This window comes from Engraulis encrasicolus, chromosome 23 (assembly GCF_034702125.1).
Source record: "Engraulis encrasicolus isolate BLACKSEA-1 chromosome 23, IST_EnEncr_1.0, whole genome shotgun sequence".
Classification (NCBI taxonomy): domain Eukaryota; kingdom Metazoa; phylum Chordata; class Actinopteri; order Clupeiformes; family Engraulidae; genus Engraulis; species Engraulis encrasicolus.
This window is the reverse complement of record NC_085879.1, coordinates 23,591,778-23,603,785: the sequence shown is the minus strand read 5'-3', so window position 1 is coordinate 23,603,785 and position 12,008 is coordinate 23,591,778. Positions and strand designations below refer to the sequence as shown.

The window sequence follows — 12,008 nt, the reverse complement described above, 5'->3', positions numbered from 1 at the left end:
TAGCATGGTTCTGTGAGGAATATGTGTACAGTTTTTGTTCATTAATGGATTAATGTGTGAGTATCACAACTCAGTGAAAAGTCTGAGGAGCTGTGGCGAGTGTGAGTGCAAAGATATCAGTATTATCAGTGGAAAGGAATTGTTCCATTTCCTTTTTTAGACATCTCTTGCACAGCCAAGCTTGCATACGTAATGACACAAACAGCATGCAGAGACAAGTGACAGAGTGACATCTCTTTATGTCACCTCAGGTTGCAAAACTCGGTGTTAGTCTACATACTTATAGGGCAAAAAATACTCTGTCTTCTTCACCATTCTCTCCATCAACGAGATGTTTTAATCAGATGCTATTGTTTTTGTTGGATGTAAACATGTATCTCTGGAGAGGCACCTCGGAGCAGTCGTGACAGCAGTAATTAGTGTGTTCAAATTGTGGGGCTGGTTAATTGCAATGCAAAAATCAGCCTTATTATAGGACTCCACTGATCACACAGTTTGAGACGCTGTTTTTATGGGAAGAGTAAAGAGCTGGTTTAAGTTCTTGTAGTAAATTCCTGCGCCTACAGTAAAAAAGAACAACAACAACAACAAAAAAACACATTTTACCATTTTTATTTGATTTTATTTGTTTTTGACTTGCACTAGATGTTGCACTTTTGGTTATACATGCATGCCTGACTTTGTAGCTTCCAAGCATGTTCGTTAGTAAAATCGAGTTTCTTTTACAGATTCACAGGTGAATGACTCCTCATCCCAACTTGACAACAAGAAGGCTCGGAGTACACTGTAGCACTGTAGACATGGGAAGCCTTAAGAACCTGGGGAATGAAGACCACCAGTGCCTCGACGTCTTTCTAGAAAGCCCCGTCCTGCTGACCGACAGTGGCCAGTGGAGTGCCGAGCAGGATACCTCCGTCTCCGTCTCCGTCTCCGTCTCCAACTCAAACTCGACCTCCAGTCGCGACCTCCAGAGCGAGAGCGAGGGCAAGGGCAAGGGGGCCGGCGAACACCAGGCGCAACAGGAGGCTACTTCGGGCTTGACTGCTGCCATGGCAACGGACCTTCAACTAATCTGCCCCCCGGGAAACCACAAAGTGAGTGGAGGAGACGTAGACATCGGCGCCACCTCCACCTCCACCTCTGTGCCCACCACCTCCCCCTCTGTGCCCAGCACCTCCCCTTCTCCCTCTGCTGCTAGCTGCTCTGAGGAGGGCAGTGATCTGGTCCTGCAGCCGGAGCTGGCCCAACGGAATAGCTGCCGACCTGGTGCTGGTTCTGCTACAGTACCAGGTACTACTTCTACTGAAGAGCCCACGTCAGAGGTGACAGAGAAGGCCTTACCACGAGTCCTCTCGTTCCTATCAGGGAATAATAGTAACACTAATGCTCGTCCTTTCCAGCCTGATGGGGCAGGTGACAACATAAAGGATGATGCAGACCCTGGTCCACCGACCAACAGCCAGAGCACAGGGGAGGGTGGTGGTGGTGGTGGTGGGACGTGGAAGAGCTGTCCACCCATCCAGCGGGATGTCAGTCAGGAGATCACCATACTGGTAACCAGCCACGACAACTGGGTGGAGGAGGAAGAGGAAGAGGAGGAGGAGGAAAAGGAGGGAGATGAGGCTAAAGCTGAGAAAGATAGTGAAGGTGGTGAGTCTGAGAGGAAAAGCCTAACAGCTAACAGTGAGAAGGAATCGAGAGCATCAAAGCAAGAGGTGGTGGTGGTGGCAGCAGATGTCGGCGAGGGGATTGTGGAAGGGTTAATCGTGGCAGAAAGCCTCTCGTCCATGGACGAGGAGGAGAGGGCCCAGATAGTCGACTTTCCTCGCTCCCCAGACGCAAGTGAAGACACCTCACCTAACGCCCAGTGTGAACCCGCCACACAAGCACAGGCACAGGCACAGGCACAGGCAAAAGCAAACCAACAACAAGCCAGACAAATGTCAGCTGACCCTATTAGCACCAACAACAGCTCAGAGTGTCTACAATCAAAATCCCAGTCTGACATCCAGCAGCCCGCAGAGGCCAGCAGCCCACTCACACACTCAGATCCGAGCGCAGACCTCCACAGCTCTGCCTGCCCTGCAGAGAACAACAATCACACAGTCCACAAGGCCAGTGCCTCTGGCAGCAATGCCACTGAAGAAGGCGCAGGACCAGGGGAGCTGTCGCTCAAGACATACAAGCCCTATAGCAGCAGCAGCAGCAGCAACAGCAGCAGCCAACCAAGAGAGCGCCTGCAGAAAGCCAAGACCCTGGATCTATCCAGCAGCAGGTTCGGCTCCTCGTCTTCGAGTACTAAGGCCGTGCCAGTAGTGCAGTCGAGCCTGGAAGTGGTGTGCCGCTCGGCAGCCACCAGCCCCATGACTCCGCCCGAGGCGTCGCCTGCTTTCACCTTCCCACACGCCGCCTCGGCCTCGGCCAGGGGGGTGGGCCCAGGCCCAGGCCCAGGCCCGGGCCCAGGCAATGGCGGCTCAACAGGACACGTCAGGGAGTTCAAATCAGTGGCGACAGCTCCTATGAGTCCACAGAACTTGACGGCCCCTGAAGCCATACCAGACGGACGTGCTGCTGGAGGGGTCGAAATGCGATCGGTCGCAACCGCCCCCATGAGCCCGCAGAATTTAATGGCTCCTGTGGCAATACCAGAGGCACGTGCTGCGGGACTGGAGATGCGATCGGTAGCAACTGCACCGATGACCCCTCAAAACTTAACCGCCCCAGTAGCACTACCTGAGGCTCACACTGTTGCGGTGGAAATGCGATCAGTGGCAACTGCTCCAATGAGCCCACAGAATTTGACCGCCCCCGACTCTATACCTAACATTGGCTCAAGTGGGGTGGAAATGCGATCGGTGGCGACAGCCCCAATGACTCCACAGAATTTGACTGCCCCTGTAGATTTAGCTGGTCCTCATTTGGCCTCAGGGGTGGACACATGCTCAGTGGCTACCGCCCCAATGAGTCCCCAGATTTTGACAGGCCCTGAGGCAATCCCAGGGTCAAGTACTGCTGGGGTGGAGACACGCTCAGTGGCAACAGCCCCAATGACTCCACAGAATTCGACCGCCCCCGTATCTATACCCGACATTTGCTCAGCTGGGGTGGAGATGAGATCGGTGGCAACGGCCCCAATGACTCCACAGAATTTGATGGCCCCCGTATCTATACCCAACATTTCCTCAAGTGGGGTGGAAATGCGATCGGTGGCAACAGCCCCAATGACTCCACAGAATTTGACCGCCCCTGTATCTATACCCAATGTTTGCTCAAGTGGGGTGGAGATGAGATCGGTGGCAACAGCCCCAATGACTCCACAGAATTTGACCGCCCCTGTAGCTTTACCTGACCCTTGTTTGGCAGGCGTGGAGACACGCTCAGTGGCTACTGCCCCAATGAGCCCCCAGAATTTTACCGCCCCCGATGCTATACCTGACACCCGAAAGGTTGGCAGTGTGCAGACGCAGGTGAGCTTGGAGGTCATGTATCAGTCTGTGGCGACAAGCCCCATGACGCCACAACAAGGCGGAGCCTCTGCATTCCTCTTCCCATCCTCCAAGAAGGTTGAGTCAAGGTCGGTGGCAACGGCCCCAATGAGTCCACAAGTCTTGACAGCCCCGGACGCGATCTTCGAGGACGCAGAGGCCAAGGTGGTAGCTCCAAAAGCCAGCCCAGAAATCGTCCCAGAGCCACGGGAGGAGAGCGAGCCCGCCAGGGACCCTCAGGAACCTCCGGAGCCCGTGTGCTGGGACGAGAAGGGCATGACGTGGGACGTGTACGGAGCAGTGGTGGAGGTGGCCGTGCTGGGGACGGCCATCCAGAAGCACCTAGAGAAGCAGGTGAAGAAGAACAAGAAGCAGACAAAGACAACGGACTCCTCCTCCCCTGGCACCACCTCCCCGACACAAAGCCTGAAGAAGCAACAAACCCCGGTCCCGAGTCCGAGCCAAAGCCAAGAAGACTCCACTCCACCTCAACCCGAGGCTGCTGAAGATCCACAGAGTGCCGGAGAAAGACATCCTTCAACATCCAGCACAGGACTGGACTCCACAAGCTCCCTGAGGAGACGAAACCAGACAGAGGAGAAGAACGATGGGAAGATGAAGAAGAGCGGAAAGAAACGGAATCATCTGAGGGGCCGTTTCCGCAGACTGCGATGGCCGAGCTGCTGCTCCCGCTCGCGAACAGAGGAGGCGCTGTGAACACAGGGGGCAGGTCTGAGGAATTCTCGACCAAAACTTTTTCGCCCAGTTACATGCCGCACAACCATGTTGCTCTCGATAGAGTGAACTGTGTTAGAAAGCTAAATGTTAATGCAGGTGTTTAATATAATTTTACTGAACCTACTGCCAAACAGACATTTTAATGATATGTCTAATATAAAAACTTGTAAGAATGTTTGAATTTTATATTGCTTTGACATCATATTTGATTTAACTGATTTCAATACCAACAGAGTGGTATTGTGGCTAACACAACAGCAAAGACTTTCCTATTTAAACTACCTTTTCCTATTTAATTTACATGTGAAACAGTAGCCTCCTTTTAATATTCTGCTTTTGTTGCTATTTTTTGTGTGAATCACATTATGTCCGTTCCTGCTTCTGTGACAGCATTCTGATCTTTCCAACATGATCCCATGCCCTACTGTGCGTGCATTCTCCACTCCTCATTGGTCGATCAGAGGCAGAGCAGAGGAGTTCACATGCTTGTCATCAGTAGCGATATCAAAGCAATTTGATCTCCCTGAGCACCGTGACATTTTGTGGGACTCGAGTGGGGGTTTTTGTGTTGATGTGCTTTGCTTTTAAGCTTTGAAGTGGCCATTTTCAAAAGGCTCACACATTTCAAGCCTGAATGGTGCGCCCACGTAATTGTACGTAGCCCAGCTGTAGCCGACTTCATTGTTTACGTTGATATTTTGTGATGCAACAACATGTTACGTTCTGGTGGTTTGTACTTTGTGTGTGTTGTTGCATTAATGACGAGAAAGGACTGAAAAATAATAGAAGGCAATTTATTGGTCAAGTGCCATGTGCTTGTTAAGTTTTTTAACATTCTTGCTTTGTCTTAATAGAAGATACAGAGAGAACTAGGCTGATAGTTCCACATCATGTATTTAGGCCATTGAATGTGCCTTTACCATTTGGCAAGTGCAAATGAATTATATAATAGGTTTAACCTGCAGAAATAAAAAGCTCCAAATAGCCTCAAAGTTCAAACTTAAACATATGGCATTATGGCACCACCACGTGTATCAATCAAAAGCTGAACTGTAAAATTGAAGACTTTCCTATGATTATTTGCTTTTGTCAGTTTTGACAACTTCAAAACGAGTTCCCTAAACATTATCTCTGAGTTCAATAGTTAAAAGCAGAATAACACAAACGGACAAATTTACAAGAATTTTTAAAGTCATAAACTATGAAACAACAAAAAATTGTACAAAAATCATATCATAGCAAAACAGTCCAAATGCTTGTTTCAAAGATCACAATACATATTTTAAAACATAACAACAATAATAACGAAATGGTTTACACGGCTCATTAGATGATTTTTACTTATCTGTGTTTCCCCCGCTACCAGGCAATTCGTCTTTAAAGTGCACATGGTATTTTGATAATACTTTGCATACCTTCTGGGAAAAGCTGCTGGCGATATGTCATTGGTCACTTTTACAATGGACCCATGACGGGAATAGTGATTCAGTGTCCAAGAAGCTGTCATAAAACTTGAGCAAAGATAAAGATAAGCATTACAACCTAGAAACACACAGCAGGCCGGCTGAACCTTACTTTTAACTTCCCATACGACTGCAGCAACCTTTACACCTCAAATGGACGAATGCTTCAATTAAATTGTACACCGGAAATGCTTCGAGTGGCTGCTTTATAGTGAAATCTTGTGTTGTTTTGTGGGGGGCGCTTTGTTGGGGGATGGGGGGGGGGGGTTGGTGGTTGGAAGTGGACAGTGGACATTACAAATGGTGTGGATGGAACATGTCCTACCCAAAGGGGCACGCGAGCACCTTGCAAGGGGTCGTGACTCGTGAGTCATTTGGAAAAACATCTGATGACACCAAGTGTGCGGTATGAAGCACAGTCACAATGGGATAGATAGAGGAAGTGACATAGAGCATGAGTGAGGGAGTCCATCTGGCATGACAAAAAAAGGCTTAGGGAGTACGCAAGCGGGGGGAAAAAAAATTTGGGAAACACTGTCATGCTGGGTTAGTGCGAGCAGGCCCGCTGACAGGGGGGGGGGGGGGGGTGGGCGGGGGGGGGGGGGGGGGGGGGGGGGGGGGGGGGTAGAGATTCAAAGGGGTATGTTGTCCCGGGCCCAGGGAAATAGGGGGCCCAGAATTGAGTCCCCATTACATTGTTTGGGTAGGGGGCCCTTTCAGATTAGTGCAGGTGACCAGGTCAGAGGTCAGTTGTGCTCATGGAGGGATTGTCGAAGGCTAGCGGGGGGCTGTTACGTCCTCCTTTCCTGTTCTTGCCCCGCCCCGCCAGCACCGTCTCCATGATGGGCTCATAGTAACTCGGGTCCTGCAAGTCCCCATCCTCCTCCTCCTCCTCGTCGATTACCTGCAAACGCACACACATGCATTAAAGCACAGACGCCAGCATACACGGCACGAAACTCGGCATGCTTGACACACATGTACACAGACGGTATATCTCAAAGTGAAGTGCCCTAGCTTTGCTAGGACAACTAACGCCTCATTTTCACGATTTCACTACTTCGAAGTGTAATTCATAATTGGATACACCTTGGAAAAATGGGCTTTACTCGTCCTAGCAAGGCTAGGAGACTTCACTTTGAGAAATACCTAGAGACAGAAAGACAGAGAGAGGGAGAGACAGAGAGACAGAGAGACAAAGACATGGAGACAGAGACAGAAACAGATGGAGACAGAGAGACAGGAACCGATTCATACAAAGAAAGACAGAGGGGAAAATATAGAAGACTGTATGTACTATTACACACACACAAAACAAACGTACATAAGTGAAGAAATATACACACCATAGGAAAGACGAGACATAGAGACACACATGCAAAATCACCAATGATAAGAGAAAAATTCTAAACTGTATTTGTTGAGTAACATCATGTTTGATTGATTAGATTTGTTTATTTTTAGCTGAAACTCTTTACCATCATGGGCATATTGTCTCTGTCACTCATGGTCATATCTACGTTGTCGTCCAGGGAATTAATGCTACGAACAAAGCAGAACAAACACCACACACAAACATCAGAATCTCACACAGCAACACAATTGTATTTTGTTTTTTTCTTCAGAAGGCGGCGTTAACTTCATTTAAATAAATAACCAATGTAAATAGCTGATGTGATGGCTTGAAAGAAGATCATATGTGGTTTAGTTTGCAGAGGTGTCAAAAGTAAAGGTGGAAGTAAAAGTATGGTGCAAGTACAAGCACATGATATTACATCGTCCTATACCATACATACACTGTACACTGAGGTAGATTAACTTTGCTGTTACTGAAAAAAGAGCAGAACAGAAAAAAAGACACAAACGGTATCCAGCAAGATCAGAATAATCTCATCATGCGTAATACTGAAGTCAACAGTTACTGTGAACTAGTTACTTTATGAATTCACCTTTGTTGGGAGGAAAGTATAGCACAATATTATAAAACAAAGGAGATATGCACTCTGTCTGCACTTCTAAATTAACAATCCGATGCAACCAGAGCAGGATTGAATCATAAGTTTAAAAAAATCTGCTGCCACACGGATGTCTATTTTGACTCTGATGGAGACGCATGTCGAAGCATTAGTCTGAATGCACAAGAAAAAAAAGACATCCGTGTGGCACCAGATTCTTTTTCCTTTTTACTTATAGCACGATACTGTTTTACTTCTACTTCTACCCTTGACACCTCTGTTAGTTAGTTTGTTAGTTGGTTTAGTACGCAGAGTGTTCTGCGCATGCAATTGTGCACATGTGTGGGGTTCTGAAAAGCCACAAAACATATGGAACAGCTAAGAACCATGGGATTGGAGGGGTGCTATCAGGGAAGTTTGCACAATCTGACAATGTTTTGCATGGGGAGGCGAAGGCCCCGTCTGTTCTCAGTGGTAATTAGGGAAGATTTCAAATACCATCTGTGTTTCCCGGCCTGCCCAAGAAAGCCTTCAGAAACAAACAACACTGCCACTCAACCAGCCAATTAAAGAATGCTGTCTGCACTGAAACGGCCTACAAAGTTTAACTACCAAACGTCTAACCTTCCGAGGCATCAAAGGACAGCACCGATTGTATGTAATAATAACATAAATAATTATAGGGATCTTTAAAGCGTAATATTATTTTGTTTCTTATTACTGTTTAAATTATTGTTAAGATCTACGTATATTGATATTGGTTTACATTTAATTTTACAGTCCTTTGTTTGAGACAACACACATAGCACCATATACGCTACTTACACTGTAGCCTACCAAAGGGTAAGGGTTGAGGTTAGACTTTAAAGGGGTATGCCACTATTTTGGGGCTTAATACAGTTGAAATCGTTGGCCAAGGTTTATAGAGGTGGTAAAGTGTCTTATTTTTCATGTAAGCCGTTGACTTGCTTTAAGACAAGTTAAAAGAGGGAGAATGACGCTAAGCTAGTGAAAGTCAATGGATCCGTGTAGCATGCTACATGCTACAGTGATCCATTGATTTTCACTAGCTTAGCTACATACTCCCTCTTTTAACTTGTCTTAAAGCAAGACAACCCTTAACATGAGAATAAGACACTTTACCACCTTTATAAACCCCCAGCCAACGATTTTAACTGTATTAAGCCCCAAAATAGTGGCATACCCCTTTAAGTGATGACACACAAGGAAACGTCTCGGTAAATGTTGCCAGGCAACATCATGATAGCCTCCAAATTCTGATGGAATGGATCAGGGGTGCCCAATTTAATTGCCCATGGTGGGCCGTAAGTGAATAAGGAGGATGAGCCGTGTGCCAAAAACAAACATGTATCGTGTAACACACCTTATATAGTAATTTGTCATGTTTTGTATGAATCAGTTAACAATTCAAATGTGCTGTGTTTACGTAGAACTCAAAGTTAAGTCCGCGACACCAAGCTCCCGTTTCACTAATTTTGATGTAATGTTTCCGGCACCATGCCCTTCATTAGACAATGATGTTCAGTTTGCATGTGATTTTGCTAGTCCTGCACCCAATCTTTCTGAGACTGATATGCGTGTTTTTCTCTTTTTTACAACTGTGTTTAGTTAACCTATTTAAGCCTAAGACACCTGCAAAAAACGCCTGCTGAACGCCTAAGCGCCTAAAACGCCCTCAGCCATAAAAACCTAAACCTCTCAGCCTCTGAAGCACATAAAAACACAAGTTGCATTTAAAAGCTGGGACCCTAATCTGGCATTATAATGTGTTCATTTAGCTCTAACATACCCATTTTTAATTAAAAAAATAAACTCAATGCAGCACATACACAGCATCAGGCTTGAAGGGGTGCAATAGATGGAAAAGTCGTCTGCTGCTGATCTGGTTTTCTTGATAAAAGTGCTAGGGTGATAAACAGTTAAAAAAATATCTTACACTATTGTCGCCCAGATTTAAAACTCTGCCCTGTGCATCATCACCTTTAAGGTGTGTACAGTGTAAGTAAACAATATTACAAGTGTTAGTCATTTAGTGACACTGTGGAACCGTACCGTAAAAAAAACTAGTGTGATACCAGGTACTGTCATGGAATATCAATGATAAGGGCTGGACTTTGCCTGTGCTGCCAAATAGCACTAGGTGGACTACGTAGCTTTCGAGTTTCTATTTCCAGAAAAGGCCCACACCCTACGTGATCCCGATCCCTTGCTTGAAAAATAGATAACCACAGCTAAACAGAATAGTCTTGACACCTGAGTGAGTGAGACTACACCTCACTTCGACACAAGTTAATGTTGCTGTGTCCGGGGTCCAAAATGAACGTTTTTCACCTCAAGAAAAATGGCTGTTAATCTTACGAGTCAAACAAATACAGTACTCATTAATGGGTCAAATTGTTGGCATGTTGGTCTTTTCTACCAGGCAAACTGACATTTCACCAGCATTTGGCCAGTTTGCTGGTGTTAATGTAGAGACCTGGCAGTGTTAATTTAACACTAGCATGGTAATGAAACTCTATTAGTGTTACAATCGACCCCAAGTATTAATCCATTTTAGCCTGAGGCATCTGGAGAAAAAAACCTGCTGAATGCCCTTTTTGAGAAAAGGTGCTCTCTGCCTAATAGAAAAACTAAGTGTCTCATCCTCCGATGAACATAAAAACATGAAGTTAGTTGCATTTAAAAGCTAGGACCATCATCTCACTTTAGAATGTGTTCATTCAGCTCTAACATATTCACATTTTTAATTTAAAACAGCTCAATTCTCAAGAGTCTGAATGCAGTCTATATGTCGCTTCAGGCACCAAAGGTCAAACAACATATACGCAGCATCAGGCTACAATGGGAAAAGACTTCACACTTTACTCTGTATGAACAACTCTTGAGTTACACTATTGAAACCTCTGAATCCCTCGAAATTCACAGACATCCAACTAGTATAACATCTTATCCCAAAAATCCCAAATTTCCCATCACACATCTCTGTCTTCTCTCAAAACCACGAATGCAAAATATTTTGGGAATTGACGTAAAAGATAAGAAAACAAATACTTTTCCCCCGTTCTTACGCTACCTTGATCTGTCTGCAGAGGAATCGTCCTCATCAAAGCCCAGGTCTGTGGCTGTATCGATGTTCATGTTGAGCACTGGGTTGGCACTGCAAGACACACACAACATAACATGTGGCCAGCGGTCAGCAGGATGTATGTGGGATGATATTTACAGAATGGTAGCCTCTTCACGCAGATGGGGTCGCCGGCGGGCCTATTCACTATTTGCTGAAAACACTCAACTACATTATAACAACATTGCAATGACATTACAGAGAGCCTTAGGTAACAGATTAACAGATCGGTGACAGTAAGGTTATAACACAGGCTCTTATAACATAGGCTCTGTGCTAAGGTAAAAAAAAAAAAAAAATGTTTACAAACCATGCCCCATTACAATGGCCAGGGTTTAAAAATAGGCTGAACGCAAAATGTCGTGTCATCCAGTAGCCTACTGACAAGTCCAGTGGGTAGTGTGAGCAACACAACTGCATATTGAACGTGGTATAGATTCTCCTTTGAAGTAAGAATGAATTGAACTTCAGGTGCAGAGTCCTGACTCACCCCTCCATTGTGTACTTGTTGGTGCCGGGGACGACAGGCCCAGACTTCTGGTTGTCCTCTATATCCATGGTGGCGGAGTTCATAGCCTTGGATGCCTTGAGCTTCCTCTGGTAGCTGAAAAGACAACAGCACTCATTTTAGATTAGTGTTTCTCAACGGGGGCTCCCCGCGCACTGATGATGGCTCAAGAGCCGAAACGCGTCTGCTTGTGGACATGGTGGTAATCTATAAATAAAGAATGAGACGCAGTTTGTGAATGCGTATTTTTCTTCTTTAAGTCTTAACGGGCCGCAACAGCCCCCTGGGGGCGTTGGGAAGCCCTAGAGGGGTGTTGAGAAGGAGACAACATGAGTGGGGGTGGGGCTTAGTTCCCATTGGGGGTCAATCTATTTTATTTTTCAATACTAAGTGTGACGTTGGCAAGCTTATGATGAGGTCAAGGGGTGTTGGAAGGCGTAGGATTAGGTCAAGGGGGCATTTGGCGACTTATGATTAGGTCAAGGGGGCGTTGGGGGCTTCTGATGAGGACAAGGGGGTGTTGGCAGGCTTATGATTAGGTCAAGGGGCGTTGGGAGGCTTATAATGTGGTCAAAGGGTCGTTGGGAGGTTTATGATGAGGGTCAAGGGGGCGTTTGTTCGAAAAAGGTTGAGAACTAGTAAAGTAATCAAAGATACACGGATATGGTACAAAACTACTAATGGTACTATGGTACTAAACACTAAAATAGCACC

General features: G+C 46.2%; 2 protein-coding genes across 2 annotated transcripts in view; one reads left to right on the top strand and one right to left on the bottom strand.

Annotated features, from left to right (window-relative positions):
- The first annotated feature begins 800 nt into the window (after positions 1–800).
- LOC134439947 (G protein-regulated inducer of neurite outgrowth 1) lies at positions 801–4,202 on the top strand. Its single transcript, XM_063189875.1, has one exon. It carries the CDS (start codon positions 801–803, stop codon positions 4,200–4,202), a length of 3,402 nt encoding a protein of 1,133 aa, XP_063045945.1.
- A 2,123-nt stretch (positions 4,203–6,325) lies between these two features.
- cdhr2 (cadherin related family member 2) overlaps positions 6,326–12,008 on the bottom strand; it is a 37,714-nt gene continuing 32,031 nt past the window's right edge. Inside the window, exons 27-30 of the mRNA XM_063189874.1 lie at positions 11,277–11,390; positions 10,736–10,819; positions 7,165–7,228; positions 6,326–6,590 (exon numbers count right to left, since the gene is read on the bottom strand). Of these exons, the coding sequence (XP_063045944.1) occupies positions 6,426–6,590; positions 7,165–7,228; positions 10,736–10,819; positions 11,277–11,390 (427 nt within the window). The 3' untranslated portion in view covers positions 6,326–6,425. The remainder of the gene's footprint in view (positions 6,591–7,164; positions 7,229–10,735; positions 10,820–11,276; positions 11,391–12,008) is intronic.

Bases quoted from the DNA above. Each gene is read 5' to 3' on its own strand.
- LOC134439947 (XM_063189875.1), top strand. From the start codon at position 801: ATGGGAAGCCTTAAGAACCTGGGGAATGAAGACCACCAGTGCCTCGAC.